The sequence below is a fragment of the Pleurodeles waltl genome, chromosome 12 (genome assembly GCF_031143425.1).
Source record: "Pleurodeles waltl isolate 20211129_DDA chromosome 12, aPleWal1.hap1.20221129, whole genome shotgun sequence".
Classification (NCBI taxonomy): domain Eukaryota; kingdom Metazoa; phylum Chordata; class Amphibia; order Caudata; family Salamandridae; genus Pleurodeles; species Pleurodeles waltl.
In genome coordinates this window covers 37,248,723-37,269,173 of record NC_090451.1, presented here as the reverse complement: position 1 = coordinate 37,269,173, position 20,451 = coordinate 37,248,723, and the positions used below count along the sequence as shown (strand labels likewise).

Sequence of the window (20,451 nt, the reverse complement as noted above, 5' to 3'; positions counted from 1 at the left end):
AGAGTCACTTCAACTCAGGTTGCCTTAGGGGCTGTCCTGACTGGCCAGTGACTCCTCCTTGTTTTTCTCATTATCTCCTCCGGCCTTGCCGCCAAAAGTGGGGCCGTGGCCGGAGGGGGCGGGCAACTCCCCTAGCTGGAATGCCCTGTGGTGCTGTAACAAAGGGGGTGAGCCTTTGAGGCTCACCGCCAGGTGTTACAGTTCCTGCATGGGGGAGGGGATAAGCATCTCCACCCAGTGCAGGCTTTGTTACTAGCTACAGAGTGACAAAGGCACTCTCCCCATGTGGCCAGCAACATGTCTCGAGTGTGGCAGGCTGCTAAAACCAGTCAGCCTACACGGGTAGTTGGTTAAGGTTTCAGGGGGCACCTCTAAGGTGCCCTCTGGGGTGTATTTTACAATAAAATGTACACTGGCATCAGTGTGCATTTATTGTGCTGAGAAGTTTGATACCAAACTTCCCAGTTTTCAGTGTAGCCATTATGGTGCTGTGGAGTTCGTGTATGACAGACTCCCAGACCATATACTCTTATGGCTGCCCTGCACTTACAATGTCTAAGGTTTTGCTTAGACACTGTAGGGGCACAGTGCTCATGCACTGTTGCCCTCACCTATGGTATAGTGCACCCTGCATTAGGGCTGTAAGGCCTGCTAGAGGGGTGACTTATCTATACTGCATAGGCAGTGTGAGGTTGGCATGGCACCCTGAGGGGAGTGCCATGTCGACTTACTCGTTTTGTCCTCACCAGCACACACAAGCTGTGTGTCTGTGCTGAGTGAGGGGTCCCCAGGGTGGCATAAGATATGCTGCAGCCCTTAGAGACCTTCCCTGGCATCAGGGCCCTTGGTACCAGTTGCAAGGGACTTACCTGGATGCCAGGGTGTGCCAATTGTGTAAACAAAAGTACAGGTTAGGGAAAGAACACTGGTGCTGGGGCCTGGTTAGCAGGCCTCAGCACACTTTCAAATCAAAACATAGCATCAGCAAAGGCAAAAAGTCAGGGGGTAACCATGCCAAGGAGGCATTTCCTTACACCTCCACAACGGGACAAGTGAGATACATTTCTAGGATAAAAAAACATAACCTTAAAATAAGGGTCCTATTTTGACAGTTCCCCATTGCGTTGTTTTAAAAAAATATTCTTTAAGTGCTGTGAATGCCAGTGTTACAGGTGGGAGGGTGTTATTTTTCATTACTATGCTTATGACAGTGGTGTGTTTAAAAGAGGAAATGGGTACTTAAATGATCCGATATTAAAGGCAATGAAGTGGACCGTGACATTTTACTTTTTTTTTTTTGTGTTTTGTTTTTGTGCAGCTGCTTCTGATGGAACGAAAACTGCAAGAAGTACATCCTCTTTTGACCCTTTGTGGTCAAATTGTCGAAAACTGGCAAGGAAATCCCATTCAGAAGGAGTCGCTCAGGGTTTTTTTCTTGGTGCTGCAGGTGACCCACTACTTGGATGCCGGGCAGGTTGGTGTTTTTTTTTTTTTGTTGTTTTTTTTTTTTTTTTAATCCCCCTTTGTTAGACATGTTCTTTCTGATACTTATTCTATTTAATAACTATTGAAAAAAGGTATCAAAGATGAGCAAAGTTCAAAATTATTCGGAACGTTTGTTTTGCGTAATGAATCCAAATGATTACATTGTCTTTGTAGATCTGAATTAATATATCCACACTTGTATAAACTTGTTCATTATGGGGGGGAAAGGCAGTCTTTGCACCCTAAAGTCACCTGCAAGTCTGTGGTTTAGTAAACTGTGTGTGTTGTGAAACAGAAATGTAGCTCAATATGTGATTACTTTGGGATAGATTTTCATGTTTACAGTTAAAAGCAAGTGAGGCTTTATATCCTGCTCTGCCTTTGTTTGTTTACTAATCTGGGGAAAGTGGTGCTGCACCCCCTTTGCCTTTTCTTAATCTTTCAGGATTTCAGCCTCAATGAAGAGTGCCCCAGTAAGGGGTGTGATAATCATTATAACCTGTAGTATCATGTCCCAGAGTTGTAGATCAAAAATGAGATATTTCAAGCCAATTGTGGTACTTAACAATGTGCCTGTCCTGATCTCTACTGGCTCTTTGCCTCCATGTATCTGTGATCTCAGCACGGCCAAGTGCTTCGGCAGAGAGCGTTATTTGACAAGGCACTTGTAATGAAGGCATGGGTGTAGTTGGTCAGGGACGTCACGTTGGGAATCTGGTGCAATTACGATTTGCTCAGGTCTGTATAAGGCAGGCTGGGAGGAGGCCATTTAGGAACCTTGTAAACTACATCAGTCAGTTCAAATTGTGCCTTCCCATGAAATGCAACAAAGCAGCTTAGTTGGTAACAAGATTTATATATGTGACTGTTTCAGGTCATGTTTTTATTCTCTGAATTTAAAGCAGAAGCTCTTATGCTATGTGGCTTTCAGCTGAGCAGAACTAGCCTTTTAGTTCATATTTTCATTTGAAGGTTTGGAGATGCATCCGATGAGTATCAGTACTTTGTGGGCTACATCATTCCATTACTGTGTCCCTTTTCATGACTTTGTTACATTTTTTATCTAGCAAGTGATGTGCCATGCAAAAGTAGATGCTAGACACAGCTATGTTTTCGATTAGGTGGTTCAACTGCCTTTAAGAATTTGGTCTCAGACTTTCTTTGAACTAATATCCTTCAAACCCACTCCCTATCGCTGGTGTAAAGATAGCTTCTTCTTGAAACAGGTGAAGAGTGTCAAGCCATGCTTGAAACAGCTCCAGCAGTGCATCCAGACCATTTCAACCCTCCACGATGACGAGATCCTACCCAGCAATCCCGCTGACCTTTTTCACTGGCTGCCCAAGGAGCATATGTGTGTATTGGTGTACCTGGTGAGTTTGCTTCCGATTGCTTTCGCTCTGTCACAAGGAATGCATGTGTTACAGAAAATAGTGTGCTGGTGTCTAAAAGTGCATCTGAATCAGATTATAAGCATTATTTTTTAAAAAAATATTTTTTATTGATTTTATGTTCCAGTCATGTAGTACAAATTGTTCAATTTTCAACCACAGAATAACCCAGTACAATATCTGGTAACTAAACCATTTAACAATCACCCCCCCAATAATCACAAGACGGATCACTTCCAATTTTACAGTATCATTTCTAACTACACCCGCCATGAGTTTATCCTTGCTATTTATCTTATGAAGGTATTCGCCCGTGACCAGTGTGGGCCCAGCTTTGCATGCGTTAGTTCCCTGGCTGATTAATGAGGGCACCATTCAAAATAATAAATGCGGGCAGTTGCCCATGTTTCCTACTCCTCGTGTATCGCTGGTACTACAGTAACGGGGATGTGACGGTATGTTGCTATGAGAGAGGGGGATGGGGGTGATGCGCATATGCTGTAGAGCCTGGGTGTCCTCTGGGTTGCAGGGTAATTTGTGTCGTAGTTATTGCAAGTGTGTGTTCCCACATTCAAGGGGGCATCTCATCGTTTTTGGCCTCCAATTTTGTTACCAGATCTTCCCAGGTGGTGCACCCTGTGTGTTGTCTCCCCTCGCGTACCATACGTTTTAGTACCTGGTGTTCAGTACGAGCCCAGCGTAGTATTAGAGAGTGCCAGGATTTCAGGTCAGGAGCCTTGGGGGCTTTCCAGTGTATCGCTATTAGTCTTTTATACATTAAAAAGGCTAAGTCTATAAACTTGTGTAGGTATCTTTGTTTTTTTGGTCTCTTTCTCAGACCCAGTAGGCAGGACCTGGGTTCTGCTATCAATGCAAGCCCCGTTAGCTCGGATACCTCCCCTACCACCTCCACCCAGGCCGTTTGTATTTTAGGGCAATCCCATACCATATGGTAGAATGGTGCTAACGGTGTTTTGCATCTTGGGCATACTGGCTCAGAATCGGGAAACATACGCTTTATCCTGGCTGGTGAGAGATATGTTTGATGCATGAAATTGAATTGAGTGTACCTAAATCTGGGATTCCTTGACACACCGCGGGTGTGGGATAAGACTTCTGGCCAATCTGCCTGTGGGATCGGTGTGGGGAGTACTGCGTTCCAACTCCCCCAGGCTTTCCCCGCCTGTGGTTCAGGAGTCTTGTTAAGTGTTTTGTATAAGTTGGATATTATTTTTGTTTGGTCATTATATTGTAAAAGCTGGTGAATTACTGGGGAAATCGCTGGTTCCAAAATTCCTGCCCCCCATATTTTCCTTATTTCGTGGCATACAGCGTGGTATGTCAGGAACTGACCCGGGCTTATCTCCGTGAGGGCCTGGAGAGCCTCAAACGACATTAATTTGCCATCCTCAAAGCAGTCTCCTACTGTCTGTGTTCCTGCTTCACTCCACACCCTCGCAGCTTGCATTCCGGCTGCTGTCCCCACCAATAAGTAGTTGAGTGGTATGTGTGGGGAGTACGGAAACTTATCCGCTCCTTTTTGCACATATTTAGCCCAACACACATGTGCAACTGCAAGCAATGGGTTGACCTGTTCCGTTTTGGGGGGCTTAGATGACAGCCAATTTATGAGAGGGGTCCCGTTCCGCCGAGGCTCTAAGCTCATGGGTTCTGCCTGCTCTGGTCTGTGGATCCAATGTTGGACCCACTGAAGTTGCGCGGCTGCATAGTATCTTTCAAAATTAGGGGTTCCCAAGCCGCCGTTATCTAGCGGGCGCTGTAGCGTGGTTAGTGCCACCCGTGCTCTGCCTCCACCTCAGATGAGCTGCAGTAGAGCTGTGTTTAAATTGCCAAAAAAGCTTTTGGGAATCAGTATCGGCAGGGCCGCAAAATAATATAGCAGTCTAGGTAGGATCAGCATGTTGGCAATCGCCACCTTGCCGGGTGGCGAGAGCGGGAGCTTATTCCAGAATTGCAGGGAGCCTTTTATGGAGATTAGCGCCCTCCCCAAATTCCCGTCTCTCAAATCTTCTGTGCTATGATATATATTTATCCCAAGATATTTAAATGTTGTCGGGCACCACTTTAGGTGCCCTCGCCTAGGGGCATCCTGATTGTTGGGAGTCCTCTTCGCCAGGGGAAACACACAGGAATTCTCCCAGTTTACCACAAGGCCTGACAGGCTTCCGAATTCAGCCAATAAGGATATTACAGAGGGAATAATTGCACAGCCATTTCTGATATATATTAAAGCATCATCTGCGTATAATGAGACCGTGTGGTATAACCCGTTTCTAATTATTCCCCATTCGTGTTCCATGAGGCGTATTCTCGCCGCTAATGGCTCCATTGCTATGGCAAACAATAGCGGGGATAGGGGCCAGCCCTGCCGTGTACCCCGGGAAATCGGAAAACTATCAGAAATCACCCCGCCCGTCTTCACCCTCGCACTTGGATTGGAATACAATGTCCGGACCCAACGGATGAAATTAGGGCCTATTCCCATGCGCGCCATCGTTGCCAACAAGAAATCCCACTCCAGAGTATCAAAGGCCTTTTCTATGTCTAGTGAGAGCACCATTTCCTCCTGTGCATCACGGGGGGTGTCCCCCATTATACTCAACACTCTGCTAATATTTAGGAAGGTGTTACGCTTTGGAATGAAGCCATTTTGGTCCGTATGTATCCATGAGTGCATGTGGGGGGCCAATCTATTAGCTAATATTTTGCCTAATATTTAGCAGTCGGTATTTAGAAGCGACAGTGGTCTATAGGATTTGACGTCCGTATGATCTCGGCCCTGTTTGGGGAGTACCACTATCATAGCTTCCCTTTGGGATATAGGTAGGCTTTCTTTAGTCCACGCCTCTGTGAACACTCCTAGCAGATGAGGTTTCAGGCTGGGTAGATAAGCTTTATAATATTCCGAAGGGAGGCCATCTGTCCCGGGTGCTTTGTTCCTGGGCAACTGCGCAAGGGCTAATTCTATTTCTTCTGTTGTTATGGGGGATTCGATTATTTCTCTATCTGTTTGTGATAATTGGGGCAGGAGGGAGTCCGCAAGAAAAGCCTCAAGTTGTGTAGCTGTGCACAAGGTGCGTTTAGTGTATAAGTTTGAGTAATAATTCCTAAATGTCTCGTTTATTTCTACTTGTGTGGTAGCCATCTCTTGCGCGCCCGCGCGAATGGCACCTATCGGGGCTTGCTGTCTATCTTCACGGAGTAGCCAAGCTAGCATTCTGCTTGATCTATCTCCTTCCGTTTGCAGTCTAGTTAAGTAGTAGTTATAGTCGTGACAGCGAAGTCTGCTATCTACCTCATTATATTTTGAGCGCTTTTCTTTGAGGACGGTGTTGGAAATTTCCCCTAGTGCTACCGCTTTTTCCGCTGTTCTTAGCTCCTTCTCTAGTTTGCTAATCTCTGCCTGTAGGGAGCGTCTCACTCCCCACGTAGTGGATATGCATACTCCGCGTGTTACTACTTTATGGGCGTCCCACTCTGTCGCCCGAGTTGTTGCAGACCTAGCGTTTATTTCCCAATATTGGCTCATAGACTTCCCCAATATTTCGGTGAATGCTTGGTCTTGTAAGGCCTCCGCCTGAAATCTCCAAGTGGGGACTGCCTGACGTGCCCTACCCCAGTTCAGTATTACTCTCAGAGGCGCATGATCCGAGAGCGTCTTTGCTAAATATTCAGATTCGGTGACCAGTGCCCCTATTTCGCGAGTGCCCCATATTATGTCTATTCTAGTATGGGTGTTGTGTGGTACTGAGTAAAATGAATACTCTTTTTGTTCTGGATGACCTAGTCGCCATATGTCATGGAGTCCCATAACGTTTGCCCATTCTTGCAGGGGACCTGTAGGTTTCCTATTGGTTAGTGAGCTTGAATAGGTACTGGTTCTATCCAATACTGCAGATGGGGTACTATTAAAATCGCCGCCCCAGATGGTTAAGGCCATGGGGTGGGACAGCAATGTTGGAGTGAGAGTGGAAAGAAAACCCGTGATGCCACTGTTTGGAGCGTATACCCCGACCATCGCCATTTGTCTGCCGTCTAGTCTACCTTCCACCACTACGTATCTCCCACCCTGATCTATCTTGTGTGCTGTCAAGAGGAATGGAACTCCCGCCGCCATCCAGATCAACACCCCCCTTGCGAATGCCGAGTATGTTGTGCCTATCAGCTGACCTCCCCATTTCGTTCGCAGGTCGCGTAGGTCCCCCTCTAACATGTGTGTCTCTTGCAAAATAGCTATATGTACTCCTAGTCGTTTGAGTCGTGCATGCACTCTGGCCCGTTTACTCAGCACCCCAAGACCCCTAATATTCCATGTTACTATGATATACTGGTTTTTAGTGTTATTGCGGGAAGACATCATTTGGGATTCTGAGGGTGCATTGCTGTGTTACGGATCTGGGGTCTAGGATTGGCCCATCTGGTCACTGCCATTCTGTAGCTGGTATTTAAATATAGCGGGCGCAGGTGTTCAACTTGTGCATTAAGTGATTCCGGAGCTTGCGTTTCTACTGGGCTATCAACCCCTACTTCCCTTATTAAACCCCCTAAACTACTTTCAACTACTGTGAAACTACTAAACTTAAAAAAACGTGAAATAACCCATATCCGGTTGGATTTGCATAGTGGGATTCTCATATCGTTCAGATGTGGCTCTTATAGGGGGCTCTCATCTTTCCGCAGACTGTCCGCTGATTTCGTCAGGCGCCCCACCTAGGTATGAATTTGTTCCCTCTGGCCCCGCCCGCCAATCATATTCCGCCCCTGTGCGCCCCCTATCCCTTAATCTAGCGTTTATGTCAAAGATACATATTGTTGGAGGCACCTTGTCCCCACACCTCGGCGGTACCACAAAGTCTCTGCAGAGCTACGGGTTTCAAGCATCAACGCTGGTGGTCTCACTGGGAGTGTGCGTATAGTTTTAAAGTTCGTCAGCAGTTCTGGGGGTGACCTTTGGGCCACCTAGTTCTCCTGTTAACGTGGATGTGGAGCTGGCTGTGTCTGAGTCCGATCCCAGCTCTGGGGGTTTTCTAGCTATTGCACTGTGACTTTGCATGTGTAACGGCGTCTCTTTTAGCACTTTTGCTCTTTCTTCTGCTGCTTGCCAGTCATTGGGCTGGCCTCTGGTGCGTCTTTTGGATCGCTTTCGTGCAGCAAGAGTTTGCCATTTCTCATCCCCTTCCTTGTCTTCCCGGGGGTGTGCTAGGCCCTTGGCGTGGAGCCATGTCCAGGCATCTTCGGGGTTTGTGAATAAATGGGTGCGGTCCTCCATTACTACCCTTAGTTTGGCAGGGAAGAGCAGGGCATATTTTATGTTATGTTCCCGTTGGCGTTGCTTAATTTTGATAAAAGAATTGCGTTGGTTCTGCACCTCTTGTGTAAAGTCTGGGTATGCGTTAATGTTCGAATCTTCATATTTGAATGGTCCTTTACTGCGGAATTGTTGCAGTATTGCATCTCGATCTCTGTAGTTCAAGAACCTAGCAATCAATGGCCTGGGGGACTGGCCAGGGGCCGGGGGTCTACCCCGAATTCTGTAAGCCCTTTCAACTGAAAAAAACTTAGATGGAGCCCCATTTAACACCTCCTTGATTAGCCACTGCTCTAGGGAAATTTCTGATTGCGGTTGTTGCATGCTTTCTGGGAAACCCAGAAACCTCACGTTATTGCGACGCGCCCTGCTCTCCATTTCCTCTTAACTCCTCCGAAGTACCTTCAGCTCCTCATCCATGCGCTGGATCTGCTTTTGGTTTCCTTGCGCTATTGGAGTTAAGTCGGCTATTTCAGCTTCTGTTGTTTTCACTTTTTCAGCTAGGCTTCGGTGGTCCACTCGCAGAAGGTTCAAGTCCTGCGCAACTGCGTCTATTCTGCTCTCCAGAGATGACTTAGTGTCCAATATTGCCTGCAGTACTTTCTCAAACTGAGCAGAATGCGCAAGAAGTGTACCCTCCAGTGACTGTAGGGATGGGTTAGATTGTTGGTCGGCCGACGTTAATCTTTGAGTGGTTCGGTCTGAATTCTTAGTTGCTTTGGCTCTGCCGGCCATTTTGGCTGTTTCAAGATCTCCTCTCAATCTACAGTGAGTTTGCGCTTTTAGTCCACTTAGTTCGTTGTTTTAAACTCTTACTGAGAGACCTGGGCGTGGTGTACACATTCGTTGTTAAGAGCGTGAGATTGACCAGCAATGCCAAGGGATGTTATAGCCTTATTCAGGCGTGTTGGTTGCCTGGGGCCTTGTAGCCATAGACAGGCGCTGCAGCCATTGATTAATTTAGTGGTCCGGCGCTGGGTTCTCGTGGGACTGTCTGCAGGACCCACCGGGGCGTGCGGGGAGCGTAGGAGCTGGCGGGGAGCACTCCCACCTGTATGATGGCTGGGCTTGGTGCCAGAGGTTCCCCCTATTGTAGGGGGAGCGTATTTGAGGGCCGGGGGAGGCGGCACCGCGTGGGAAAGACCGCAACACATGATAAACGACAGGCGCCGCGGATGGGCTTCATTTAGTGGAGGACAGTCATGTCAGGTGCCCAGCACAGGGGGGGTCTAGCGCAGGCCTCGTGCCCGCTTCGTGCACCAGCTGTCCGCACCGCGCTGGTTACCGGATCCAAGCTCTTGGGGGCACGCGGCCCACACCGGTCTTGCGCCCCTGAATTAATGGTGAGGTGGGGTGGGGGGGTATGTCCAATAGTCCAGGAGCTTCCCCGCAGCGTTAGTTTGAATTTTTTCACCCCCCCAGATGCCCTCCTCACCTCATTCCTCTCGCTCCTTCTTTAAACCTCCTGCGTCCTTTTAATTTGCCATAGCGTTGAATCTTCACTCCTGGGCAGGGATGCCCTTTCTCTGTGCTCCTCTGGCTTATGCACGTCCAAGATGGCGCTCTGGCCCCTCGGGCCGGCACCCGCCTTGCGCGCCTCGAAAAAAAAAAAAAAAATTCTCAGTGCGGCCCGCTCGGCCGCGGCACTTCAGCCCCCCCGGGCGCCTGCACGCACAAGAGTGAGAGGCGGCCGAGCAACGCGAGAGCGCGACCGTGGCTGCAGGAGCAACCCCCCCCCCCCCCGCTCCTCACAGCACCCGGCGCGAGCCCACGAAACACGGCTCCGGTGCGCGGAGCCCGCTACACACAGCGGACGCTCCGGTCCTCCCCAGTCGGACCGCCGTCCCAGCCACTCCGACAAGGCTACGGGGGGTGCCTTTCAGGATGTTTTCATCCAGCCGGGGACGGAGCCCTCGGATCAAGCGACCGTCCCGGCCGCCATTTTGGCTCCTTCCCCCGATTATAAGCTTTTTTTTTACCGAAAAGCCTGGTATAAGTTGACACATCCGTCTAAAATGACAAACTGCAGCTCTGAATCAAGGGGGTGAATTCCAACAGTAAAGTGATAAATGGAACTGTTAAGCTATTTTTCTATCACCGTGCATCGATCACTGACCTCACCCCTTTTTGCAATGTAACCTGGGCACTTGCTTGGTCTCTCACTCTGTATCAAATCTCTTATTGAGGTTTTTTTAATGGTAGTTTTATAAACCATCCTGAAGAGTACTGTAGTCCAGACCCACGTCTTCTGTTTTTGAACGACTGGCCACTGGCAGGCTCTAGTTTCAGTGATGCTGTGGGAATTCTGAAGGATCACATTTATTTGGACTTAATTGTCAAAGAATCTGTTCGGACACCCACGTTAGTTTTTCACTGACTAATATAAAGCTGTTGACATTCTAAATGGCCAGAGGGAGCTGACCAATGAGCTGTTGGATTTTATCACCTTCTTTCTGGCTCCCACTCATGAAGTTAAACTTGAGATTTGGTTGGGAGTGGTTCCTGTTTGCATTGTTTTGAGATCCTACTTGCATTGTTTTGGGATCCTACTTGCCTGCATGTGATACACTCAGACATCTTGAACATAGTGGGTCTCATGAAAGAGTGTTTATGCCATTTCTAAAAGAGCTCTTAGTAAAGGTACTTCCATCAGTGGGTTCAGACTCCGAGTTGTTGCATCCGTGAAGTACCCCTTTGGCAAAAAGTAAAAAAAGATCAAATAGATGGTCAGTGTAGGAAGTTGGCTCTGTATGTGCTATTTCAAAGTAAGGAATAGCATGCACAGAGTCCAAGGGTTCCCCTTAGAGGTAAGATAGTGGCAAAAAGAGATAATACTAATGCTCTATTTTGTGGTAGTGTGGTCGAGCAGTAGGCTTATCCAAGGAGTAGTGTTAAGCATTTGTTGTACATACACATAGACAATAAATGAGGTACACACACTCCGAGACAAATCCAGCCAATAGGTTTTTGTATAGAAATATATCTTTTCTTAGTTTATTTTAAGAACCACAGGTTCAAATTCTACATGTAATATCTCATTCGAAAGGTATTGCAGGTAAGTACTTTAGGAACTTCAAATCATAAAAATTGCATGTATACTTTACAAGTTATTGACAAATAGCTGTTTTAAAAGTGGACACTTAGTGCAATTTTCACAGTTCCTGGGGGAGGTAAGTTTTTGTTAGTTTTACCAGGTAAGTAAGACACTTACAGGGTTCAGTTCTTGGTCCAAGGTAGCCCACCGTTGGGGGTTCAGAGCAACCCCAAAGTCACCACACCAGCAGCTCAGGGCCGGTCAGGTGCAGAGTTCAAAGTGGTGCCCAAAACACATAGGCTAGAATGGAGAGAAGGGGGTGCCCCGGTTCCGGTCTGCTTGCAGGTAAGTACCCGCGTCTTCGGAGGGCAGACCAGGGGGGTTTTGTAGGGCACCGGGGGGGACACAAGTCCACACAGAAATTTCACCCTCAGCAGCGCGGGGGCGGCCGGGTGCAGTGTAGGAACAGGCGTCGGGTTCGCAATGTTAGTCTATGAGAGATCTCGGGATCTCTTCAGCGCTGCAGGCAGGCAAGGGGGGGATTCCTCGGGGAAACCTCCACTTGGGTAAGGGAGAGGGACTCCTGGGGGTCACTTCTCCAGTGAAAGTCCGGTCCTTCAGGTCCTGGGGGCTGCGGGTGCAGGGTCTCTCCCAGGCGTCGGGACTTTAGGTTCAAAGAGTCGCGGTCAGGGGAAGCCTCGGGATTCCCTCTGCAGGCGGCGCTGTGGGGGCTCAGGGGGGACAGGTTTTGGTACTCACAGTATCAGAGTAGTCCTGGGGCCCCTCCTGAGGTGTTGGATCGCCACCAGCCGAGTCGGGGTCGCCGGGTGCAGTGTTGCAAGTCTCACGCTTCTTGCGGGGAGCTTGCAGGGTTCTTTAAAGCTGCTGGAAACAAAGTTGCAGCTTTTCTTGGAGCAGGTCCGCTGTCCTCGGGAGTTTCTTGTCTTTTCGAAGCAGGGGCAGTCCTCAGAGGATGTCGAGGTCGCTGGTCCCTTTGGAAGGCGTCGCTGGAGCAGGATCTTTGGAAGGCAGGAGACAGGCCGGTGAGTTTCTGGAGCCAAGGCAGTTGTCGTCTTCTGGTCTTCCGCTGCAGGGGTTTTCAGCTGGGCAGTCCTTCTTCTTGTAGTTGCAGGAATCTAATTTTCTAGGGTTCAGGGTAGCCCTTAAATACTAAATTTAAGGGCGTGTTTAGGTCTGGGGGGTTAGTAGCCAATGGCTACTAGCCCTGAGGGTGGGTACACCCTCTTTGTGCCTCCTCCCAAGGGGAGGGGGTCACAATCCTAACCCTATTGGGGGAATCCTCCATCTGCAAGATGGAGGATTTCTAAAAGTCAGTCACCTCAGCTCAGGACACCTTAGGGGCTGTCCTGACTGGCCAGTGACTCCTCCTTGTTGCTTTCTTTGTTCCCTCCAGCCTTGCCGCCAAAAGTGGGGGCCGTGGCCGGAGGGGGCGGGCAACTCCACTAAGCTGGAGTGCCCTGCTGGGCTGTGACAAAGGGGTGAGCCTTTGAGGCTCACCGCCAGGTGTCACAGTTCCTGCCTGGGGGAGGTGTTAGCATCTCCACCCAGTGCAGGCTTTGTTACTGGCCTCAGAGTGACAAAGGCACTCTCCCCATGGGGCCAGCAACATGTCTCTGGTGTGGCAGGCTGCTGGAACTAGTCAGCCTACACAGACAGTCGGTTAAGTTTCAGGGGGCACCTCTAAGGTACCCTCTGGGGTGTGTTTTGCAATAAAATGTACACTGGCATCCGTGTGCATTTATTGTGCTGAGAAGTTTGATACCAAACTTCCCAGTTTTCAGTGTAGCCATTATGGTGCTGTGGAGTTCGTGTAAAACAGACTCCCAGACCATATACTCTTATGGCTACCCTGCACTTACAATGTCTAAGGTTTTGTTTAGACACTGTAGGGGCACAGTGCTCATGCACTGGTACCCTCACCTATGGTATAGTGCACCCTGCCTTAGGGCTGTAAGGCCTGCTAGAGGGGTGTCTTACCTATACTGCATAGGCAGTGAGAGGCTGGCATGGCACCCTGAGGGGAGTGCCATGTCGACTTACTCATTTTGTTCTCACTAGCACGCACAGGCTTGTAAGCAGTGTGTCTGTGCTGAGTGAGGGGTCTCTAGGGTGGCATAAGACATGCTGCAGCCCTTAGAGACCTTCCTTGGCATCAGGGCCCTTGGTACTAGAAGTACCAGTTACAAGGGACTTATCTGACTGCCAGGGTGTGCCAATTGTGGATACAATGGTACATTTTAGGTGAAGGAACACTGGTGCTGGGGCCTGGTTAGCAGGGTCCCAGCACACTTCTCAGTCAAGTCAGCATCAGTATCAGGCAAAAAGTGGGGGGTAACTGCAACAGGGAGCCATTTCTTTACAGTCAGCATTAGATAAGAGAAAACTGCCCTCACAGACCACTACTTGTGAACCACCTGGTGCCCAGGATGATCGGATTGAGTTCACTCTTTAGAAATTGCCATTGGCTATCTGCTCTTCGAAGTCCAATTTACTTCTGATCTCAGAAACGCAAAAGAAATAATTGTTGACAAACTTGTATGAATTCTGGGTAAAATATGTGCATAATCGCAACAAGGAAGACTATGCAGAAGACCTCTAGGATGACTAGCATTGCTTTCAAAGTGCACAAAAGCTTTGCAAGGTCAGCATCACCAATAGATAGTACTCCTAAGCATCCTCTAATTTTATTTATATAGTGCCAACTACCCATGATGAGACGTCAAAGTGCTTTTTGGCAGGTAGCACGCTACTCCGGAACCCAGAAGGATTAGTGGTGGATTCGTATGGGGGAATATGAGTTAATTTGAGCTGTGGACATGTTAGTCTGTTAGTTGGATTGAATATAATAATGGAGGGATAGGAGAGGGAAGAATCTATTAAGTGTTAATTGGGAGATCATAGTAAGATGAGGTTTAGAGATGAGTAAAGGAAAGGGTTAGGGATATCATTGTAGTAAAAATGAGGTTTGGGTTGAGCCAAATGAGCTACATGAGGGAAGAATGTAGTATGGTTGTTTGGGAGATACCAAAGGTAATGCCATGACAGTGAGCCTTCTCAACAAATACATATGTTAGGCTAGCCATCCTTGATAAATTAGCTTGTGGAAGCAGAAACCACTCCAACTGCCTCTGCTGAATCTGTTCTTTGAGGAATGTATTCACTAATGGAGCCGACAGGGTGGCAAGAAAATGAGTCTTGCTTGAAACAAATCAGATCTGTTTGTTTAAGTGCTTGTTCATTTCATACTTCTGAAAACATAAGTTTAATTAGTACATTGGAAGTGTGACCAAATTTGGCAGTGATGTTGCTTGGTTGTGGTAGGTGAAGACTTAAGATTACTGGACGATTGCTTTCTTGCTCTTAATGATATATGTACCCTCATTAGGTGACAGTGATGCACTCCATGCAAGCAGGATACCTGGAGAAGGCACAGAAGTACACGGACAAGGCACTCATGCAGTTAGAAAAGCTCAAAAGTAAGAATCGTAGCATTTAAACTATTTGGTACTGTGTGATCAGTCTCCCTGATCTGGTGGCATAGCTAGACTGCCTTGTAGTGCCATATGTAGTCTAGAAAATGTGGGAACCAGTTTTCTTTTATTCTTTTTAAGAGAAAGGCAGAATTTTATCTTTAACTGTGCAGTCTTAAAAAAAAAAAAAGGGGGGGGGGGAATTTGCCATCCCAGTTTGAGTTGTTAGTGTTTTCTGCAGTGGACACTGAACTCTCTCTCTGACTCGCATGCTATAGCAGCATTTGTTTAGCTGGATAAGATAAAACTATGTTCTCTAAAAGAACCTATTTTGGACTTTGAGCCAGGGAAATAGAATACAAATATAAATTGTTTGACAGTCAGCCCATGAAATGAACGGAATCATCCAGTGTGCAAACCATTTTATATTGTGGCTTGTCAAATGTAAAACTTATTTGTATTTCTCATCTTTTTTGCAGTGTTGGACAGTAGTTCAATTTTATCATCCTTCCAGGTCATTTTGTTGGAACATATAATTATGTGTCGCTTGGTGACTGGACACAAAGCTACTGCCCTGCAGGAGGTACGGTGCATGCTTGTCACTTCAGTGGATCACTTTTGATCAAAGATGTTTTGAAGCTTAGTCATTTATGAGAGTTGGACGCTGTAGGAAGTTGGCTCTGTATGCACTATTTCAAAGTAAGGAATAGTATGCACAGAGTCCAAGGGTTCCCCTTAGAGGTAAGATAGTGGCAAAAAGAGATAATACTAATGCTCTATTTTGTGGTAGTGTGGTCGAGCAGTAGGCTTATCAAAGGAGTAGTGTTAAGCATTTGTTGTACATACACAAGCAATAAATGAGGAACACACACTCTTAAAGACAATTCCAGGCCAATAGGTTTTTGTATAGAAAAATATATTTTCTTAGTTTATTTTAAGAACCACAGGTTCAAGATTTACATGTAAATACTTCAAATGAAAGGTATTGCAGGTAGGTACTTTAGGAACTTTGAATTAGCAAAATAGCTTATACAGTTTTCACATAAATGACATATAGCTATTTTAAAACTAGACACTTAGTGCAATTTTCAACAGTTCCTGGGGGGAGTAAGAGTTTGTTAGTTTTTGCAGATAAGTAAACCACCTACGGGGTTCAAGTTTGGGTCCAAGGTAGCCCACCGTTGGGGGTTCAGAGCAACCCCAAAGTTACCACACCAGCAGCTCAGGGCCGGTCAGGTGCAGAGGTCAAAGTGGTGCCCAAAACGCATAGGCTTCAATGGAGAAGGGGGTTCCCCGGTTCCACTCTGCCAGCAGGTAAGTACCCACGTCTTCGGAGGGCAGACCAGGGGGGTTTTGTAGGGCACCGAGGGGGACACAAGTCCACACAGAAAGTACACCCTCAGCAGCTTGGGGGCGGCAGGGTGCAGTGTGCAAACACGTGTCCGGTTTGTAATTGAAATCAATGGGAGACCAAGGGGTCTCTATAGCGATGCAGGCAAGGGGGGGCTCCTCGGGGTAGCCACCACCTGGGCAAGGGAGAGGGCCTCCTGGGGGTCACTCTTGCACTGGAGTTCGGATCCTTCAGGTCCTGGGGGCTGCGGGTGCAGAGTCTTTACCAGGCGTCGGGATCTGAGGAGCAGGCAGTCGCGGTCAGGGGAGCCTCGGGATTCCCTCTGCAGGCGTCGATGTGGGGGCTCAGGGGGGCAACTCTGGCTACTCACGGTCTCACAGTCGCCGGGGAGTCCTCCCTGAAGTGATTGTTCTCCACAAGTCGAGCCGGGGCGTCAGGTGCAGAGTGTCAAGTCTCACGCTTCCGGCGGGAAACGCAAGTTGTTTCAAAGTTGCTGCTGTGTTTCAAAGTTGCAGTCTTTGGTGAACAGGGCCGCTGTCCTCGGGAGTTCTTGGTCCTTCTAGAGCAGGGTAGTCCTCTGAGGCTTCAGAGGTTGCTGGACCCTGGGAACGCGTCGTTGGAGCAGTGTCTTTAGAAGTGGGGAGACAGGCCGGTAGAGCTGGGGCCAAAGCAGTTGGTGTCTCCGTCTTCTCTGCAGGATTTTTCAGCTTAGCAGTCCTCTTCTTCTTAGGTTGCAGGAATCGGAGATCCTAGGTTCTGGGGAGCCCTTAAATACTAAATTTAAGGGTGTGTTTAGGTCTGGGGGGTTAGTAGCCAATGGCTACTAGCCCTGAGGGTGGGTACACCCTCTTTGTGCCTCCTCCCGGAGGGGGGGCACATCCCTAATCCTATTGGGGGAATCCTCCATCTGCAAGATGGAGGATTTCTAAAAGTTAGTCACCTCAGCTCAGGACACCTTAGGGGCTGTCCTGACTGGCCAGTGACTCCTCCTTGTTGTTCTCATTATTTCCTCTGGCCTTGCCGCCAAAAGTGGGGCCTTGGCCGGAGGGGGCGGGCAACTCCACTAGATGGAGTGCCCTCTGGTGCTGTAACAAAGGGGGGTGAGCCTTTGAGGCTCACTGCAGGTGTTAGAGTTCCTGCAGGGGGAGGTGTGAAGCACCTCCACTCAGTACAGGCTTTGTTACTAGCCACAGAGTGACAAAGGCACTCTCCCCATGTGGCCAGCAACATGTCTGGTGTGTGGCAGGCTGCTAGAACTAGTCAGCCTACACGGATAGTCGGTTAAGGTTTCAGGGGGCACCTCTAAGGTGCCCTCTGGGGTGTATGTTACAATAAAATGTACACTGGCATCAGTGTGCATTTATTGTGCTGAGAAGTTTGATACCAAACTTCACAGTTTTCAGTGTAGCCATTATGGTGCTGTGGAGTTCGTGCATGACAGACTCCCAGACCATATACTCTTATGGCTACCCTGCACTTACAATGTCTAAGGTTTTGCTTAGACACTGTAGGGGCACAGTGCTCATGCACTGGTGCCCTCACCTATGGTATAGTGCACCCTGCCTTAGGGCTGTAAGGCCTGCTAGAGGGGTGACTTATCTATACTGCATAGGCAGTGTGAGGCTGGCATGGCACCCTGAGGGGAGTGCCATGTCGACTTACTTGTTTTGTCCTCACCAGCACACACAAGCTGGCAAGCAGTGTCTGTGCTGAGTGAGGGGTCCCCAGGGTGGCATAATACATGCTGCATCCCTGAGAGACCTTCCCTGGCATCAGGGCCCTTGGTACCAGGGGTACCAGTTACAAGCGACTTACCTGGATGCCAGGGTGTGCCAATTGTGGAAGCAAAAGTACAGGTTAGGGAAAGAACACTGGTGCTGGGGCCTGGTTAGCAGGCCTCCGCACACTTTCAAATCAAAACTTAGCATCAGCAAAGGCAAAAAGTCAGGGGGTAACCATGCCAAGGAGGCATTTCCTTACAGACGCTTTGTCCTGATCCTCACAATTAGTGTCTTTTCCACTGAGGTGGTTGTTTTTATGAAAAAAGTTCTCACAAATAATAGTTTGATACGAAATATGGCATAGCTCTGGTACATAGTTTGTCAATGGTGGAACTTTGTGTGGCTGAGATCAATAATTCTGCTTCAGTATGCCCTTGACCTTGTTAGAGGGGAAGATGGATTCCAGAAAATTATTTTTTTGTCTTCCTCCAACAGATTTCACAAGTCTGCCAGCTTTGTCAGCAGTCTCCAAGATTGTTCTCGAATCACGCAGCACAGCTACACACGTTATTGGTGAGCACCACCATAGATGAATTCCATAATACTGCCTATGAGTTTAAATAACAGAAACCTACTCTTGTAATTCTTTTGTCTCCTTTAGATGTATGGGTGCATTGGCCTTGTGGGGGATGTAGCATCGAAAGATTCAATATGCTGGTTATAAATTCAGCAATCTCATTAATGGTCTACTGTTTCTGAGTTTATGCCTGACTTCATAACCCAGTCATATTTTGGTTTCAAAGTATAATCCCTTCCGTGTATTCACTCTGCTGGAAAAAATATATTTTATGCTCTGGTCTTTAGGCCACCTCCCTGATGAGGTGACTACAAAACCAGAGAAGAGTGATTAAAAAAATAATAAAATATATTGCTTGGCCATGCAGATTATGTTCTCCATTATGGAAAAACATCCCTGATTTTCGTGAACACAGGATAGTGGTGCCTGGGTACCAGAACATGAAACACTTTGATCTGCAGAGAATTCTCAGCCTCTAAATGTAACTATTTGTTTCCAAGTAAATAAAACCTAGAATTAAATAACAGTTAAGCCCAACAACTTACAGGAGATGGAAAGTTCACTATGCCGCTGGACGTGACCCGTCGACTTTATATGGCATTTTCTCTGGCAGCTGACTGGCTGTTAATTTTTGGATCATAGCTTATGCAAAGATGCACTTTGACCACCTCTGAAATCGCTAAGAGAAACTGAAGACATTTTTGTGAAGGCAGAAAACTCAAAATTCCAAGACTTTGCTTCCAAATACCTGGAATCACAGTCCACTTTTGGTGAACTGGTCAGACGGTTTTGATCGTTCGATAGTGGCCTACCCAACTGAGGTTTCATTTTTCAGAAAGTAAATGGCACGGGATGTTGATTACCAGCAAAGCTTGCTGTTAAGTGTGCTAGACAAAAGACTGGAACACAATCAGATAAATGGTTCAGCGACAAAGTTTCCATTGCTGTAAATCGTGTGAACTATAGGTCACTGGTTTGATTCCATACAAATCCAAACATCCATGCATACTTAGTGGGCTCTGGACTGTTAACCACTCTAGACCACATTAATAATTCAAAGTCATTGGTAATTCTGGCCCTGTCTATATATGAATTGGCATCCTGTAGCTCATTTAATTGACTTGTAGTACCATGTATGTCAGAAAGTGGTTGGTGGGGCCATGGTCCACATTGCAGGACATTCATGTTGTCACCCTATGTAGTGTGGCCAGCACAATGGAGCATAAATTGGAGGAAATACATAACGATATAGAGCTTAGCCACATCTGAACAGTAGAGGAATATTGCAAGTACAATACAATTTAAAAAATCACACTTTAGAAAAAAAATATATATCTAGCAACACTCCTATTGTGGGTTAAAAGTTAAAACAAAAATAAGTCATTGATGAAAAGATTTTACATATTAATAAAACAGAAATGAATAAAGCCCTAGCAAATATTTACAATAGTATAACTTCAAAGGCCACATCATTATTTAACTTGCATTATTTGGAAGAAGAGTAAAAACCAAAAAAATCACTAAACATCAAGGAAAAAATAATTGCATTAAATATCCAGTGTGACACTTTTATTACACTGTCGACTCTTCCCCTGTACTAGACCTTCAAGCTACTTGCGGGGTGATGCAACTAAGATTTTGTTCGGCAGAAAGACTTTATCTTCAGTTTTAGAAAAAAGCATAGTTGTACAAAATACAGTTAGTTCACCTAGCCCCGGAGCATTGACACATTCACAGACGCTCCTGTTCATCTGCAGATATCTTGTTAAAAAAAAAGTTCAAAGCAATTAATATCGATCTAAAATTCATTTGAGCTGGGATTTGTTTCCATCCAATCAACCTTTCAATCCAGGCCCCAAACAGTCCATCATGGAGCCCAGCTTTATTTAGTGGCCATATGCTCAGAACATCTGAAGCGTAGTTCAAGAGATTGGCCCAGTCCAATAGTGGCTCAATATATTTTCCAATCGAATAATCGTGTGCAGAATTTGAACACTATACTTCTGACGAGAAAAATAAGAAATAGGTAGAAATAAAATATTGCAATGTGTAAAGTTATGCTACGAATTTTA

At 47.0% G+C, this 20,451-nt stretch overlaps 1 protein-coding gene across 1 annotated transcript in view; it reads left to right on the top strand.

Moving 5' to 3' along the window:
* MAU2 (MAU2 sister chromatid cohesion factor) overlaps positions 1-20,451 on the top strand; it is a 112,903-nt gene that overhangs the window by 61,595 nt on the left and 30,857 nt on the right. The window contains exons 7-11 of the mRNA XM_069218271.1: positions 1,319-1,474; positions 2,712-2,858; positions 14,646-14,736; positions 15,210-15,313; positions 18,298-18,375. Of these exons, the coding sequence (XP_069074372.1) occupies positions 1,319-1,474; positions 2,712-2,858; positions 14,646-14,736; positions 15,210-15,313; positions 18,298-18,375 (576 nt within the window). The remainder of the gene's footprint in view (positions 1-1,318; positions 1,475-2,711; positions 2,859-14,645; positions 14,737-15,209; positions 15,314-18,297; positions 18,376-20,451) is intronic.